Raw genomic sequence first — 18121 nt, forward strand, 5'->3', positions numbered from 1 at the left:
GCTAACTAAAGCCATGATTCATGGTGGAAGTTTCAGTTTTGGACAAATATCCTCAATCTCATATGAGAACATTAATTGTTGCTAAATGCTTATGCATTAAAGAGGAGTCCATTATCTGTTGTCTATGTTGTCCCGGTATGGATGTCTAAGTTGAGAATAATCAAAAGCGAGAAATCCAATGCGAGCTTTCTCCTTAGACCTTTGTACAGGCGGCATAGAGGTACCCCTTTGTGACACTTGGTTAAAACATATGTATTGCGATGATAATCCAGGTAATCCGAGCTAATTAGGACAAGGTGCGGGCACTATTAGTATACTATGCATGAGGCTTGCAACTTGTAGGATATAATTTACATAATGCATATGCTTTATTACTACCGTTGACAAAATTGTTTCTTGTTTTCAAAACCAAAGCTCTAGCACAAATATAGCAATCAATGCTTCCCTCTGCGAAGGGCCTTTCTTCTACTTTTATGTTGAGTCAGTTCACCTATCTCTCTCCACCTCAAGAAGCAAACACTTGTGTTAACTGTGCATTGATTCCTACATACTTGCATATTGCACTTGTTATATTACTTTACATTGACAATATCCATGAGATATACATGTTACAAGTTGAAAGCAACCGCTGAAACTTAATCTTCCTTTGTGTTGCTTCAATGCCTTTACTTTGAATTTATTGCTTTATGAGTTAACTCTTATGCAAGACTTATTGATGCTTGTCTTGAAAGTACTATTCATGAAAAGTCTTTGCTATATGATTCATTTGTTTACTCATTGCATTACCATTGTCTCGAATCGCTGCATTCATTACATGTGCTTACAATAGTATTGATCAAGATTATGATGGCATGTCACTTCAGAAATTATCTTTGTTATCGTTTACCTACTCGGGACGAGCAGGAACTAAGCTTGGGGATGCTGATACGTCTCCAATGTATCGATAATTTTTTATGTTCCATGCCACTTTATTGATGATACCTACATGATTTATGCATACTTTATGTCATATTTATGCATTTTCCGGCACTAACCTATTAACAAGATGCCGAAGAGCCGATTCTTTGTTTCTGCTGTTTTTGGTTTCAGAAATCCTAGTAAGGAAATATTCTCGGAATTGGAAGAAATCAACGCCCAGGATCTTATTTTTCCACGAAGCTTCCAGAAGTCCGGGGAGGAAACGAAGTGGGGCGACGAGGCGGCCAGACGCTAGGGCGGCGCGGCCCAAGCCCTGGCCGCGCCGGCCTAGTGTGTAGGCCCCTCGCGTCGCCCCTAAACCTACCTCCTCCGCCTACTTAATCCTTCGTCGATAATAACTCCAGTACCGAGAGCCACGATACGGAAAACCTTCCAGAGACGCCGCCGCCGCCAATCCCATCTCGGGGGATTCAGGAGATTGCCTCCGGCACCCTGCCGGAGAGGGAAATCATCTCCCGGAGGACTCTTCACCACCATGGTCGCCTCCGGAGTGATGAGTGAGTAGTTCACCCCTGGACTATGGGTCCATAGCAGTAGCTAGATGGTCGTCTTCTCCTAATTGTGCTTCATTGTTGGATCTTGTGAGCTGCCTAACATGATCAAGATCATCTATCTGTAATGCTACATGTTGTGTTTGTTGGGATCCGATGAATATGGAATACTATGCTATGTTGATTATCAATCTATTATCTATGTGTTGTTTATGATCTTGCATGCTCTCCGTTACTAGTAGAGGCTCTGACCAAGTTTTTGCTTGTAACTCCAAGAGGGAGTATTTATGCTCGATAGTGGGTTCATGCCTCCATTAAATCTGGGACTGATGTGAAAGTTCTAAGATTGTGGATGTGCTGTTGCCACTAGGGATAAAACATCGATGCTATGTCTAAGGATGTACGTGTTGATTACATTACGCACCATACTTAATGCAATTGTCTGTTGTTTACAACTTAATACTGGAAGGGGTTCGGATGATAACCTGAATGTGGACTTTTTAGGCATAGATGCATGCTGGATAGCGGTCTATGTACTTTGTCGTAATGCCTAATTAAATCTCACAATACTCATCATAACATGTATGTGCATGGTCATGCCCTCTTTATTTGTCAATTGCCCAACTGTAATTTGTTCACCCAACATGCTTATTCTTATGGGAGAGACACCACTAGTAAATTGTGGACCCCGGTCCATTCTTTTACATCGAATACAATCTACTGCAATACTTGTTCTACTGTTTTCTGCAAACAATCATCATCCACACTATACATCTAATCCTTTGTTACAGCAAGCCGGTGAGATTGACAACCTCACTGTCACGTTGGGTCAAAGTAATTTGGTTGTGTTGTGCAGGTTCCACGTTGGCGCCGAAATCCCTGGTGTTGCGCCGCACTACACTTCGCCGCCATCAACCTTCAACGTGCTCCTTGACTCCTACTGGTTCGATAAACCTTGGTTTCTTGCTGAGGGAAACTTACTGCTGTACGCATCACACCTTCCACTTGGGGTTCCCAACGGTCGCGTGCTGTACGCGTGTCAAGCAGCCGCAGCGTTCGGAACGACGCAAACCCGGCCCAAATCTGGGCTAGGTTTGCGGGGCCGCGGATGACACGCGTCGTCCGCTCGCGTCCGGGCGCTGGTCGCCTCGTCTCCCTTGGGCCCACCTGTCGGTGACTCGGGAGGCTATTAAATGGGGACTGGAGGGGATCTGACCCTCCACTCCAGTCCCCACTCCACTCCCGCAGCGAAACCGCCACCATGGCCCCAAAGCGACGGTTCGCTTCCGGAGCCAACGACGACGAGGTGAGCAGCAGCCGTCGTCGTCCGTCGGCGCTGCGGCCATCCGGAGGAAACCGATGCGGCCTCCACATCGAAAAGGTCACCCAAACGACCCAAAACGGATGGCCCAACGCGCCCATTTGGGTCGCGCGGTTGGAGATGCCCTTAGAGCATCTCCAGCCGCGTCCCCCAAAGCATCCCCCAAACCGCGCCGGGTTGAGCATTTGGGGGACGTGTTTTGTTCGTGCCGCCTTTGGGGGACGTCGCTCCCCAGCCGCGTCCCCCAAACGCCGCCCCCAATCAAGAATTCAAATTTTGCATTCAAAAGAGATCGTTCCCGCCGATCAGAGTAGCGGCAATCTGAGTAGCGGCGATCATATTACAGACCATATAGTGCATGCTAAATTAGAAGAAGGGGTTGGTCGACGGCGACGTATCCTGAGTTGACGCAGGCCCGTCGATCACGACGACCTCGTCGCGATCTGGCTGGTACTGTGCATGCTCCGTCTCCTCCGCCGCCGTCGCGTAGGCCGACGATGGTGTAGCAGTCGAAGACGCGGCAGCCGGCTCTTGCGCCGCAGTTGCTGCCGCTGCCGCTTCCTGGGCCGCCGCGTCGGCCACCGCCATTTTGGCTTCGATGTCGTCGAGGATCTGGCCTTTGAAGAAGTTGTGCGCTGCCCGCGTCCGGGGAGACATTCTCTCTGTCGACGCTCTCAGGAGGGACATGTCGTCCCTGCGTTTCTTGAGCTCCAACTTCTCCTCTTGCCTCTTGAGCAGCTCCGCCCACCTTTCGTCGTTCTTTTTGGCGCAGGAGAGAAAGGTCGAGGAGACGTCCGTGAGGCATTTCGTGATCGACGCCTGCGTCTTCTCACACGACGCGGCGTCGGCCAAGGCGGCCTTGGTAGCCAGTAGGACGCCCTGCCGACGTTGCCGACGCCGCGTCCAGATCAATGGCGTCCTTCCCCTTGGACAGCGACAGGCGCGTCAACCGCCATTTCTCATTCCCTTTGAGCTTGCTATAGTAATGCATCAGCGCGAACGGCTTATGCCCATCCGAGTTCCTCGCGTAAACCTCCATGGCCCTATCAAACTAGCCAAAGGAAGCGGAATCATTTCATCGAACACAATGTAGGCGCTACAGATTATGGAAGAAAGAGTCGTACCATTTGGGAGAGGTCGGCGCCGCTCTCGGCTCTGGTCAGTAATTCCTGATGGTATCCATGGAAGGAGCTCACCGACGCCTGGATGATGGCCCATCGCGCCGACATTGCCTTTTGGCTCCTCTTCATTGTCACTTTGTTGTAGTCGCCCTTGATGAGCTTGCGCTCATCGAACTCGGCCTTGATTCTCGCCCAATACTTCCCGTGTTTTTGGTTGGCGCCGATGATGGAGTCATGGCTCACCGTCGCCCACGACTCGCACAGACAAAGATCCTCCAAAGCCGTCCACTTGGGGCCTCGTGTGCCCGACGCCTTCTTCTTGTTTTTCTTCTTCACACCGTCCGCGTCGACCTCCACGAGATCATCATCACCGGCACCCTCCTCGTCTTCTTCCTCGCCGCCCTCTTCGTCCTCGTCGTCGTCCTCGTCCTCCACCCCCTCCTCTTCATCGTTCTCCTCTTCCTCAGCACCGGCGCTGTCGAATTCGAGCGGCCCCCTGCGGCCAGCGAAAGGGTCGTCGTCCGCACCGGGTCCTGGCTCGCGCTGCTCGTACGCCGTGGAGTAGAGGTTGTTGGGGTTGAAGCCGCCATGCGGCAGCGCATCCGGGTAGTGCGGCGACAAGTTAGGCGTCACGCACCCGGGAGTGCCGGAGGGGCCGTCGTTGTAGAAGGCGGATGACGACAGAGAGAAGACTCCCGGAACGTACACCGGCACGTTCGTACTATATGGGCTCGCGTTGGTGGCGGCGAGACACCCGGCCATTAAGTGATGGTGCTGGCGCGCCGCCAGAGCCTTCTTCTCCTGCTCCGCCGCCCTCCGTCCTTTCCGCTCCGCCGTCGACATCTTCCGGCGCAGACAGTCTTCATGCCACTGATCATCGGTCAATCCTTCCGTCCTCTTCTTCGGGGCCGGCGCCTTCCGCGCCTTTGCGAACGGCGCTTTCGCCCCTTTCGTCGCATTGCCCGGCGGCTTCTTGGCCGCTTTCTTGGCCATATTCTTGGGGGCTACCGGCGGCGCCATGGAATGGGGAGAAGGTAGCGGTGGCGGGTGGACGGCGGGAGGGAGAAACAAATCGGCGGGGAAATGAGAAATGAATCGGCGGCGGGGAAAGGAGAAATGAATCGGCAGCGGGGGAGGCCAGAAATGCGCGGCGGGATAGGCGCGATATGGCGGGAGGGGCGGGATTTGGTAGGAGTGGGAGACGATTTTTCACTGAGCCGCTGACGCGCCGGGCCCGCGTCGGTTCGCCTCGCTTTTCGGTGTGTCCGGCGTCCCCGGTGCGTCCCCTGTGGGACGGGGACGGGCTCGGGACGCCGGACACTGTATCGAGTCACGCCGGACAAAAATGGGATTTGGGGGACGCGGCTGGAACGCATTTTTTGTCCGGCGCGCCCCAAAATCCCTTTAGGGGACGCTTTGGGGGACGCGGCTGGACTGGAGATGCTCTTAATGACCCAAACCCAAAAACGTGTTTGCCTCACGCGAGAAACATTGAGGATGGTTCGAATATCGGATGAAGTTTGTGGTACGTACATGAAGACTCTAAGAGCATCTCCACTCGTCTCCCCACAGAGCCCCTACGGCCACTTTTTTTCATCCGGACGGCGAAAAACGGCCCAGTCAGACCCCTGGTTCCTCGTTTTGGTCCGGATTTGAGCCTATTTTCGTCCGGACTCCCCATGCCATCCTCGGTTTCCCGGGGGTCTCCCGGGGACTCCGAATGAAGCTAAACCAACCGCCCACGCCTACGTGTCTCCTCTTTCGTCCGGATTCCCCGAGCCATCCTCTTTTTCCCCGAGAAACGCCGTTTGGGGAGCACACAACTGGGAAACTACTCCTCCCTACGCCAAATCTTCCTCCAATCCGGACGAAAATTTCGCCGGATTGGTGCGTGGGGAGCGCCAACGAGTGGGGATGCTCTAATAAAGACGCGTATGCGAGCGAGAGAGATGACAAGACCAGAGTAGCAGACCAGGCAGCCATCGCCAGGCGCTGTTCAGACAGACCCTACGCCTGCACTGCACTGGCGGCTCTGCGACGACTTGACCCCATCAATCCAATCCAATCCGTCGATGGCGAAAGAAAGAAGAAGCTGCGCCGGGCCCGCCTCCCGAGGCCCTGCTGACCGCGCGGGCCCAGCCCAGGCCGGCCGAGCTCTCGTCAAACCCATACTAACCAGCTTTCGTCAGGCCCGTTGCCGTTCGTACGTGCCCCCGTTTCAAACGCTGATCCCGCCGAAGGCCTCCGTGCCGTTTCACACCTGCTTCCTCCGTTTCTTCATCTGAAGGTACACTTGTCTCCCTGATGAATTCGCCGTGTCCTTTAAAAGGCATCCAAAAAGCGTATCCCCATTTAATTATCCATGCCTTTCCCGGTTCTCTTTTGTGTTTTCAAATTTTGAAGGAGGATCTCTAGGCGCGTTCTCAAACGATGCCCTAAAAAGATTTGAGACGTCTCGAATAATTGACGTGTCCAGCGGTCCAGCCGCGTGCTTCAAATAGTGTCCGTCGCCCTAAGACCATCCATGCTACACATCGATCGTTTCGGGCGTGCCGGACCCAACACGGAGAGGCGCGGCGAGCGATGGGCCAGTCACGTCAATGACCGAACGGCTCGTTCATCTTCCGAAATTTCCATCTCATCTCGACAAGGACTACACCGTGATGCAAATGAAGAGGAGCCAAAAAGACATGTCGACCCGGTGGAGCACCATACATGCGACGGTGAACACATTCCATGGATATCATGCCGACATTGAACAAAGGCTAGACATCGACCTACAAAATGCATTGGTATGGACGCGTCGCTCGCAACCATGGCGGGGCGGCGTGTCGGCAACAAGCGTCACCCGACAGTGTCCAAACAACTATTAACAAGTGCCTGGCCGATATCTCGGCAAACCTGCTCATCCACGGTGCCAAGAACGACGAGAGGGGGAATGGCTTGTTGATGAAGCAAGAAGACCGCTAGCGAGTACACTAGCGACGGCAACTGTATTGTCGACGACAACAACATCGACGCCGACGTAGCGGTCCAAGGTCGTCCTGCAGTTTGGGCCAACAACGACTCGATCAAGAGCCGCCAGTGATCGGTGGAGACAACCCCTTCTTTTAGCCTTCTTCTGCTCTGGTTTGTAATGTTGAGCACGGTGACTTTGGCGGGAAATTTGAAGCGATTCTTTCAAACACGATGATGCTTTTTGATTTATCTTTATTTTCGCTGAAATTTTTGTTTGGCGATGCTGCCGGTTTTTAATATTGCTTGTCTCTGTTTGTGGAAAGATTAGAGGAACATCAGGCATGTGGAAGCTGGCATGGTTTTGGAATTTCAGGAAACATGAACCGGCTATATATGGAACTTGTTCAAAACAAAACCAGCCTAGGAGCTCATTCATGGCAGACACCTTAATAGCTCATTCATGGCAGACACCTTTGAAATGGCCTATGGCGGTGAAACTATCACAGTACTGTATAGCAATATTTTCGCACCTGCTGCCTTTCCCGTTACATGCACAAAAGTAGTTACTAAAAGTGAAAGTAAAAGGTGTACATAGTGCAGCAAGTAAAACAGTAGAGTACAATAACTACTACTAGGACTGACTAGACGCATTTACGTCACTGAACTCAAAGCTTCCATTAATCCGCTCCCCGATGCTCTGAGCTTTCCATCCCATTTCGTTCTCCTTCTCCTTCCCTCCGCTCGCAATTCAAACCGACAAGACAAACACCGCCCGACATTCCCCTCTCTTCCTCCCACCATGCCGTGCCGGACCGAGCTCTGACTAGCCTGTGTCCGTCACTCCGTCGCATGGCGAAGCTCCCGCACTCCTCCTTCGCGCTCGACTTCCTGCGCCGCCTCCTCTGCGCCGACAGCGCTCGCGGCGGCGACATTGCGCTGCGGCGCGGCGACGATGCCGCTGCCGCGGCGCTCCGGGAGAAACAGGAGGAGGTGGCGTCGCCGGCGAGGAGCCCCTGCATTGTGGCCAGGCTGATGGGGCTCGACGCGATGCCGACGCCGCCGCAGTCGCCCCTGCTGCGGCGGAGCCGGTCGGCGAGCTCCGCGGAGGGCGTGTCGCCGCCGCCGCCCACGCCGTGCTGCTCGCCGCGGCCGAGGGTGGCCAGGGCGACGTCGGCGTCCTTCAGCGACAGGCCCACGTACCTGCGGCGCGAGAACGACGAGTTCCTGCTCCTCAGCTTCAGCCCCGACGACGCAGGCGACGACGATGGCCTGTCAGCGGAGTACTCGCCCCCTTCGAGGAGAGGCGCCGACGAGAGGAAACAGAGGCGGGAGCGCCGGAGGCGGCGGCATGGGGAGCCTGGCCGGAGCAGGAGGCTGGCCGCCGCGGCGGAGGAGTGCGGCATGGAGAACTCGAGCCCGGTCTCGGTGCTGGAGGCGCAAGAAGAGTCGTCGACCACCACCACCACTTCGTCGTCTTCCATGGAAGAAGTGGACCAAGCAGAGCAGTGCTCGCCCACCCCAGGTTCGTCCTGTTCACACTCCCTGTAGACTGTAGCACATTAATTCTCTCGTCAGTTTCTCACTCCACCGGCTCACCCAACTTGTAGCAAAGTCGTGTTGACTAAAACTAGCAAATTTAAACTTGGAGAGGGATTCACCTTCAGTGGAAAACAACGAGCGCTTAATTTCCAATCACCATTGATTTGAAACATCCATCTTAAAATTGGATTGAAGTCCACCTTCAGAAAAGGAAACTCACCTTCTGAAGAAAAACCACCTTCATCAGAGCAAAAAAGACACAGAGAACAGTCTAATTCTGTCTGTCAGTTTCTCACTCCACCGGAATAGCAAAGTCGCGTTGAATTTAAACTTGGAGATGGAGTAAAACTGGCAAATTTAAACTTGGAGAGGGATTAACCTTCAACTAGAGCTGAATTTTTTAGAAACACAAAAGAGAACCAAGAAGAGGAGCCGCGTGCGGCGCCTTTTTTGAACTGGCAGGTTTAAATTTGAACTGAAGCATCCATCTTTCTTTCTTTTTTGAACAAGAGGAGGCGCGTGCGGCGCCTTCTCACTGATTAAGAGCAAAGTACATACAGTAGTGGATTTATGTAAATCAACTAGTGACCCGCAAAAAGTATTTAGGCGCACAGTTGCAACAAGGACAATTATGTGGTCTTTATGTAATGCGGTTATGCTATGCAAGTGTACTCACGGTTTGGAAGTCTTTGCTAGTGTACTGAGCTTCTGGAACCCAGTCTTCCTGTTCCCTAATCATTTGTCCCTCTCCACTCTGCAAATTGCTCAAGTCTGGAGCCTATTGTAAGAGCAGGTCTAACAGGCACCGTAAAAGGGGCAAACCCGTATAATAACCGCCGATTTGAGGGTTTCGGCTCTACCCGGCCGTCTAGCACGCCCCGTAAAAATGGCCCCCCGCATCATTTTTCCTGTTTTCAAGTACGGGGCGGGTCGTCGCCCCCTACTTGTGCGGGGTGGGAGCGGGGATAGTGGGTGAAACCAGTATCGCCCACTCCACTGCGCGGGAAGCATTTCGCTGAAGCCAACCGCCGCCGCCGCCGCCCGATCTCCTCCCCCGCGCCCTTCCCGGCCGGATCCGGCCGCCAAGGACCGTCCGCAAGAGCCACCTACCGCCGGCGGTACACCTCCTTCGGGCGCGGTGGTTGATGTCCCCGTCGGAGGTCCGCCGGCCGCCGGCGTCGTGTCGGCCATGATCGCCTCCACCATCCCGTCGAAGAGGAAGAGGATCCCGAAGCAATTTTTCGAAGCACCTGCGGTGGCCCCCGATTCACCGGGCGAAGCGCCGCCGGCTGCCAAGAAGACGGGCCGGGTGAAGACCAAGGCGGCCGGGCCGAGGGGCGCGGCGCCGGCCAAGGTGCGGACAAAGGCAATCAGCCGCATCGGCCTCGCGCCTCCACCGCCCTCCAAGGTCACGACCCCTCCTCCTTCCGTTCCGGCCGTTGCGCCGCCCGCGCCGCCCGCGCCGCCGCCACCCACCATCGACGTAGACAAGGTGTTCGATGTTGAGTCCACAACATCCTACTTGGACATGCTCAACGATTCCGCGGTGAATTTGGACGCCGGTATCGGTGCATTCGATGGGGAGTGCAATGTTGAAGACTTTGATGACGAGGAGGAGGATGAGGGTGACGAGGAGGAGGTGGTTGAGGTTGATCCGGCTGCCGCCGGTTCTTCGTCGACGCCGAAGCCACGCACGGCGAACTACAGCGAGATCGAAGACGCCATCTTGGTCCGTGCTTGGAGCAAGGTGGGGATGGATGCGTGCACCGGAGTGGAACAAGGCGGCAAGCGCTATTGGCAGCGCATTGAGGATCTGTACCACCAGCTGAAGCCTCGCACGAAGAGTATGGCGGACAGATCCTACCGCTCCCTTGAAGGCCGATGGAACATCATCAAGCCGGCTTGTTCTCGTTGGAGTGCTGCCATGGATCAAGTGGCCGACAACCCTCCTAGTGGATGCGTGCCGGAGGACTATGTAAGTTTTCCTTATGTTGATGATGTGGAAACATCACAAGCTATCCATATTATGTGTTGATGATGTGGAAACATCTCATACTATTGTTGTGCAGCCCAAGTATGCTCAACAACGGTACAAGGACATGGCCGGCTCAAAGAACAAGGAATTTCAATTTCAACATTGCTTTTCCATCCTTCAACATCTTCCTAAATGGAAGTTGCGGGACAACGAGCCAAAGTGCAAGAAGGAGGCACTTCTCACCATGGATGATGAAGCAGAGGACATGAGTGGGAGAAACACCGGCAAGCCCGAGGGCAACAAGAAGGCCAAGGAGAGGGTCAAGGTAGAACTTGAAGCAGCTAGCTTCCGGGAGAAGTTGGATCAACTCATGAAGTCCAAGGAGGCATTGACGATGAAGATGTTGGAGACCAAGCTCCTCATCACCGACAAGAAGAGTGAGGTGAAGCTTGCCAAGGTGCAAGCAAGGAGGGAAGATGCCAAGTTGAAGGCCGAGCTTGACATGAAGATGATCGCAGCCAAAGAAGCCAAGGCCATGAAGGAGCTCATGGCTGAGGAGAGGGAAATCATGATGATGCGCACCGACGGCATGGACGAGGATCAGCTGGCGTGGTGGAACGAGACCAAGGCGGACATCATTGCGAGGAAGAAGGCTGCGCGTCAAGCTCGTGCTCAAGGTGAGTCTCCGGCGAGCGGTGGCGCCGGTGGCGATGGATCCCTTGATGCTTGATCACATTTGGGAACTTCCGTGGCTTGAACATTGCCTATGATCGCGTTGTGATGTTAAAACTATGAATTATGCATCACATATTTTGGATGTGCTATGTTTGATGTGAAATTGTTGAGCAAATTGCTGTCTAAAACCCTGTTTTGAGGGGCAGGAAACTCGGACGAGCTAGCAGAACCCGTATCCCCACCCCTGTTTTACGGGGTGGGGATACGGGTTCTGCTAGCTCGTCCGAGTTTTCGGCCGGTGAAAACCGGATACAGGGCCTCTACTCGGGTTTTACGGGGCGAAAAAATACGGGACCTGTTAGACATGCTCTAACACAGCTAGATGCACATAAACCTACAAAGTAACATAGATGAATTTGGAGTCATCTCGCAATTTGATTAACAAGAGGAGCCGCCTGCAGCACCCTTTCATTGATTAAGAGGAAAGTACATAGTGGATTACAAAGCCCTGGTATGAAAGGACCTGTAATCTAGTAACTACAGGCACTGACGATGGACATGTGATGTATTGATACAACTGAAAGAAGGAAAAGCCCGGGGGTTTCTAAGAGCATCTCCATCTCCAGCCGCGTCCCCAAATCGTTCCCCAAACCGCGTCGGATTGAACGTTTGGGGGATGTGTTTTGTTCGTGTCGCCTTCGGGGGAAGTCGTTCCCCAGCCGCGTCCCCCAAACGCCTCCCCCAAACATTTAAAATATTTTTTTTGGTATTTTTATTTCAATTTCCACAAACTAATACATAATTGGGCAGGAAGACATAATTTGGAACATGGTTTTCCACAAACTAATACATAATTTGAATCATGGTGGACACAAATATAAAATTTTGCAAAAAAAACTAAACCTAACTAGACCGTGCATCGAAGGTTTCCTGCTAAGAAAGAACACTCGAGGGCACACCCAGTCACCCAAACTGGAAAATCCAGCGGGAGGATGGTGCCCTTGTTGGTTCTACCGATGAGGCGAACATCCAGAAACTTTTGTGCACGTATTCGCTGAGAAGAAACAACACTCTTCATCATCAATCGTCCTCCTCGTCGGTGTTGTCGCCGTGGTAGTCCCGGCGGCAGCGCGTCTCGTCGAAGACCTTGACGCTCATGTCCCTGTCGCCGAAGTAGGAGACCAGGAGGATGAAGCCGGCTTCGAGGCTGTGGTGCCGCGCGAACTTCTCCCAGCCGATGTTGAGGTACATCTTGCCGCGCGCGTCGTAGATCACGTCGATGATCCACCGGTAGTAGCCGCACGCAGCCTCCCGCAGATGCATCGTGCGCGGGCGGTCGTCGCCGGCGACGTAGTCGGCGAAGGAGTTCGGCAGCCTCTGGATGCCGCGCGGGTCGCCCTTGAGGACGAGGACGAACTCGAACAGCACGTCCGGCTCCACGTCCATCTCTGACGATGAAGCCGACGGCGTGGGAGGCGACGGCGAGCGTTCAGCTCTGCCGCGGCCACGACCACGGCCACGAGGTCGGCCTCCGCCTCTACTAGACATAGCGTCGAGTCTTGTTGAGATGGTGGCGGCTAGGGTTTGGGAGAGGCGCTAGGGTTTGTGTGTGAGAGGGACGATGAGAGACGACCCTTTTATAGGCCGGAGGGAAGCGGAGGAGCGGTGGCGCTCATTAACGCCAGCACGCAGAGCTAGGCGCAACAGGACGCGTCGCTGCGCCTCTGCGGGAACTGCACCGTCGCTGCAAAGCCAATAACTTTCGTCGCGAGGTAGGCGACGGGTAGGTTAAAATTTATTGTGCCGCTGACGGGTCGGTCCTGCCACTCTCCGTCTCGCTTTTCGGAGCGTCCGGCGCCCCCGGAGCGTCCCCTGTGGGATGGGGACGGGCTCGGGGCGCCGGACACCGTATCGGGACGCACCGGACAAAATTCGGGTTTGGGGGACGCGACTGGAACGTTTTTTTCGTCCGGCGCGCCCCAAAGCTTTGGGGGACGCGGCTGGAGATGCTCTAAGAGCTTGGTGGGCACAATTGTGTGCTACTCCGTTGATGTCCCTAGAAATATGATATATTTGGCTCCATCGTAGCAGAATTGTGGAAGAATTCAGACATGGAGGCTCTTATATCCCAGTTTAGATAGTTCACCGAAGAACAGCGATCCGCTGCTGCTTTGGCTAGCTGCAACTTATCCATCTTAAATTTGGATTGGAGTTCACTTTCAGAAAAGGAAACACCTTTAGAGCAAAAAAAACACACAGAAAACAATCAAAATAAGAGTGCAATTTACCTTCAGAAAGAAAGCCAACTTCAGAGAAGAAAGCCAGGTGATTGCACTGCTTAGTTCATGAGAATGACAGCTTTTGCGTACAAGGCACCGACAAGAAGTGATTGTTGCTGAGTGTTTTATGTAAATCAACTAGTGACCCACGAAAAGTATTTAGGCACCAACAGTTGCAACACGGACAATTCTGTAGTCTTTGTCTAATGCTTGGTTATGCAATGCAAGTGTACTCGCTGTTTGGAAGTCTTTGCTAGTATACTGAGCTTCTGTAACCCAGTCTTCCTGTGCCCTAATCACTCCACTCTGCAAACTGCACAAGTCTGGAGCCAATTGTAACACGGCTAGATGAACCTACAAAATAACATAGATGAATTTGGACTTAACATGTGACCCATATGAATTACTAGCAAAACAAGTCAGTAACTATGAATTCAGGTGACTTGCACTGCAAAGTGCAAACTTCATGACAATGACAGGTCATTTTCTCACCTGTTTGTGGATAGGACACCAGCTAAAAGCCATTGTTTCTGAGAGTTTGTCCTAGATATTACCCAGGAATTCTTCATTTTCCAACTTGGTGCATCGACAAAAATTATGTGGTCCATGTCTAAAGCTTGGCAGCGCGAACTTCTGAAACATCGCCTTCTTGTGCCCTAATCACTTGTCCCTTTCCACTCCACAAAACTGCACAGGCTCTGGAACCGTCTCTCTGTGATTGTAACACAGCACTGTGACCTCTAGATGCACATACTGTAGCTAATAGTCACTTTGTTTTTTTTTTGAAACGGAGGCAAAAGCTTTGCCCCATCTATTAATTAAGAAGAAGTTGCTCAGTTTTTAGGAGAAAATCGAGCGAAAACCTACAACAATAAGGCTAAGCCCATACCAACAACACACCCACAAAAGGAAAACATCGAAAGAATGCAACCTCTAAAACCAACTAGAACCGACACACAAGAGCACAACGTCCCACTCAACCGGCCCTCTTCCTTCTTATGCTCCTGATAGATACTCTCTTGAGAGACTTCTGCACCCTCCTGAACATATCCTCCGAGGCCTTCCCCGCCAAGACGCAGTCAATGTCCTTGCCATATCCAGGGCTAGCCGCCTCCAAACTAGCGAGCAAGCCGCAAAGCTCTTTTGCAAAAAGAGCCTCAGAACTAGGCGCCAACACTGCTTCACAGTCCAAAGAGGAGAGGGGATGGCAAGGCTCCAACTGTGGTGGTGGGGGTGTCATGGCCACCTCCAAGGTCTCAAAAGAGCATAACGCCAGCGGAAGCACCGCAGGAGAATCACCAAGCAACTCATGCCGCTCTGGCGTGATCTGCAACACCGGAGCCAAGGTCTCATCTATGCCCTCGCTCTCCGAGGCAACCGACACAACATGTTGCAGCGACTGGCCGGGGCTGCCACGAGGAGAGAAACAGCTGTAGAGATATTCTTCCTCGACCACAGATGACTTCTCCTCAACAGAGCCAAGTGCAAGTGAAACCTGCACGGTGGCGAGCTCATGTCCACCTGAAGAACATGCCTCCGTCGGCTCCAACGAATCACCAACATGTGCCAACAACAACTTGAGGCTTGCCACCTCCTCACGGAGGGGGCGAGTCGCCTCCTCGACGCGCGTAGCAACCAACTGGATGAGCTCCATGCGAAGCAAGGAAAGCTGGCACTGAGAGCGGGAGTCCAAACCGGCGTTGACATTGAACTCCTCACAACACCTTGGAGTGGGCCTTGGCGGCGATGTTGCAGGAGACGACGAGTGGCACACGACATCGACCCAACTCCGGGATGCCGATGGACGACGTGGCTGTGCGGGCGGAGAGCGGCGCCGCGAACAAGGAGCACGTGCGTCCGGAGAACGTGCACGACCGTCCGGAGAGCAAGAACGGGCGGCGGGAAACCGCGCACGGCAGAAACGCTCCCGATGACCAGGACGGCGACATCGGATGCATCTGAAGGGCGCACGACATGAGCTGACCTGGTGGTCACGCTCGAGGCACCGAAAGCATCTCCCCCGAGCCCAACGCTTGAAGGCGAGGCTACGCTCGAGGCCCTCCTTTCGAAGCAAAGACGATGGCTCACGGCAAGGGTGGCTGCCACGACCCACCAGCACCCAGTCATTGTCGTTACCAAGAGTGTCAGAAGAAGCAGGGAGACCGCCGCAAGGAACCGCAACCACCTCCACAACGTGCACCGAGCCGGCCAACGGCGACTGCGGAACCAACTCTTCATCGTCGTCATCCTCGTCGGAGTCCAAAGAAGCAACCCGAAGCAAGCTCGAGGCCTTCAGCGCCTCATCGGCACGGGGCACCTCGGCAGGGCCATCCGAGGCAACAGGCGACAACGACAATGAGCCGAGCCCCTCGACCAACACGGCAGGGTCACTGGCCAGCGAGGAGTTGCAGGTAGCACTGGCCATGGCAGTGTCGGACACGAGGCTAGAGGGCGACAGCAGAAGGCCCGAGGCAGTCGACAATGCTGCGACGGTCAGCATCTGGCCCAGAGCAGTGGCCGCTGCTGGAGTCTCGGGGAGGTCCGACGCAGCGAGCCGGGGCTCAGACCTCATGCCTGCGGGGAGCAGCTGCACGGCCGTCGGCCGCTGACCAGAGGAACCGCCGGCGAGGGCGGCGGAGGCGACAGACGATGGAGCCGGAGAAGGTGCCTTTGCGGCCTCGGAGAGGAGCGAGCGCTTCGTCAACCGCCCTTGAACGGCCGCACCGGATTTGCGGGCGGCAAGGGCAGCCGCGGCGAGCACAGCAGCGGATGGCGGCGAAGCTGCGGCCATGGCGGGCGCAGGGGGCATCAGCGCCCTGACAACCGTCGACTCGGCAACTACATGCCGCGCCCGACGAGGATGGTTGGCGGCCGCCTGGGCCCTCAGCTCCGGACTTCGGAGGGGAAGGGAAGAGCACGGGAAGGAGATGCCGGATCTGGTCGCTGCAGCGGAAGAGGGCACCGGTGGAAGGAGATCAGGCCGCCGGCGGCGGCAGCACGCTCCTCATCGCCATGGTCGCGAGAGCCTTTTTCCTGGCTGAATTCGTCTGAGTTCGTAGCTCCATTTTGCTAATAGTCACTTTGACTTGGTCATCGAACTCATTTAAGAAAAAGGGAAGAAAAATGGGGCTACCATTCCATGGAAGAAATGGAGCAAGCAGGGTAGTGGTCACCTAGCTCTGCCCATTAGTGCTTTCTTCAGTTGCTCACTACACGGGCTCACTGAATCTTAGACCTAACTTAATATTGGAGTGAGGTTCCCTTCAGAAAAGGAAAATCACCTTCAGAGGAAGAGGAGAAAGAGAACACTTCAAAATTGGAGAGGAATGGTAATTCAGAACAAGAAAACCTGCTACAATAGTGTACTAAAATTCAGATGATTGCCCTTCTAAGTTCGTGAGAACAACAGTGATTGTTTGTGAGAGTTCATATACCAAAAATGAACTAACATCCTAGGAAAAGTATTTCTTTCAATTTAGGGAATCAATCGTCTCAACAACGACAAGTTTGTGGTCCATGCCTAAAGCTTGGTTATGCAATACTATACTAGCTGTTTAAAAGTCTTAATTAGTAGTTCTGAGCTTCTTTCTTGTGCCCTACTCGCTTGTCCCTCTCCAGTCTGCAACTCTTGCACAGTCTGTAGCTTAGGTCTCTGATTGCAACACGTCACTAAGGCAGCTATATGCACATACTGTACAATAATACTAGTCACTTTGACTTGGTCATCAAACTCATTTCAGAAACCGTAAAGAAAAGAAATGTTCAAAGTTTATTTGTTCATCTTTACTGACAAGGCAGCAATGCCACTGCATGTAACAGATGGAGGAGAAATCCGGCTGGCACTGAGTCAGGTGCAAGGCTCAAGAAGGAACCTGCCGCAATCCCCCCTCGATGATCATGGTGGCCACCTGCCTCCCGAGGCACCAAACACCAGTCGTGCCTCCAATTGTTCAGGCAGGGAGAGGAGGGACAGGAGAGCCGTGAACAAGGCCGAGGCGATCGCCCCAGCTGCGACTGGGATGTGGCGAATCATCTGCAGACTTGTCGAGGACGATGTCTGTGGCGTGAAATGGGGAGGTAGGGATGAGAGCAACATTGCGGATGAGATGGAGTCAGCGATCCTTGATCAGCTCATATGTGAGGAAACAGATGAGCTAATGCAGCAAGCTGTGGTATGAAAAACTGTGCATGGTTACTTGCTGAAAAGGGACCAAGTAGACTAGTTGAGTGTAATCAATCATAAAGATCGAAGCTGGCACTTTAGATTCCTTGCAGCTAACTGTGGTCTGAAAAAAGTCATCTGCAAGAAGCACGCATGATGCCAAAATGTTCAGAATACTGGACTGGGATGAAACGATCGCTTGCCCCAGGTGTGAAAATTTTCTTGTTGGAGACGGTGGTGACCCCAACATGAGGTGAATATCCAAGCATTACAGTGGAGATATATATGTTCAGAAACTCTTGAGGTTGAAGGTCTCAAAGATCTGAATTCTGCTCCTCTCCATACAGCCCATGAAACTGTACATGATTTTCCTCCCTATTTTGGCTCCATGTACTAGCCCATGAATAACCTAACAATATATTATGAATTAGTTGACATGATCTTGTGTAAAGCTTGCCCCAAGGTGCTTACTACTTACTTCAGTAAACCGAGTCTTGAACTATTGTTCAGATATCTAAGTAATCTATTTCTTAATACTGTAAGATGTGTTGGAGACTCGGTGAATCAGAACAAATCAGATTCCGAACAGCCTGTTGATAAGATGCCGGGCGTTCTTGGAATG

General features: G+C 53.2%; 2 protein-coding genes across 2 annotated transcripts; both read left to right on the top strand.

Annotated features, from left to right (window-relative positions):
- The first annotated feature begins 7537 nt into the window (after positions 1 to 7537).
- Positions 7538 to 18033, top strand: LOC127344923 (uncharacterized). Its single transcript, XM_051371288.2, has 2 exons — positions 7538 to 8391; positions 17157 to 18033. Exons 1-2 carry the CDS (start codon positions 7719 to 7721, stop codon positions 17513 to 17515), a joined length of 1032 nt encoding a protein of 343 aa, XP_051227248.1. The 5' UTR covers positions 7538 to 7718; the 3' UTR covers positions 17516 to 18033.
- Positions 10162 to 11244, top strand: LOC139834962 (uncharacterized). The gene is made up of 3 exons (XM_071824900.1): positions 10162 to 10383; positions 10478 to 10990; positions 11230 to 11244. The coding sequence occupies exons 1-3, from the start codon at positions 10162 to 10164 to the stop codon at positions 11242 to 11244; spliced, it is 750 nt and encodes a 249-aa protein (XP_071681001.1).
- Positions 18034 to 18121: the final 88 nt, after the last annotated feature.

This window comes from Lolium perenne, chromosome 1, assembly GCF_019359855.2.
Source record: "Lolium perenne isolate Kyuss_39 chromosome 1, Kyuss_2.0, whole genome shotgun sequence".
In the NCBI taxonomy this organism is placed as follows: Eukaryota; Viridiplantae; Streptophyta; class Magnoliopsida; order Poales; family Poaceae; genus Lolium; species Lolium perenne.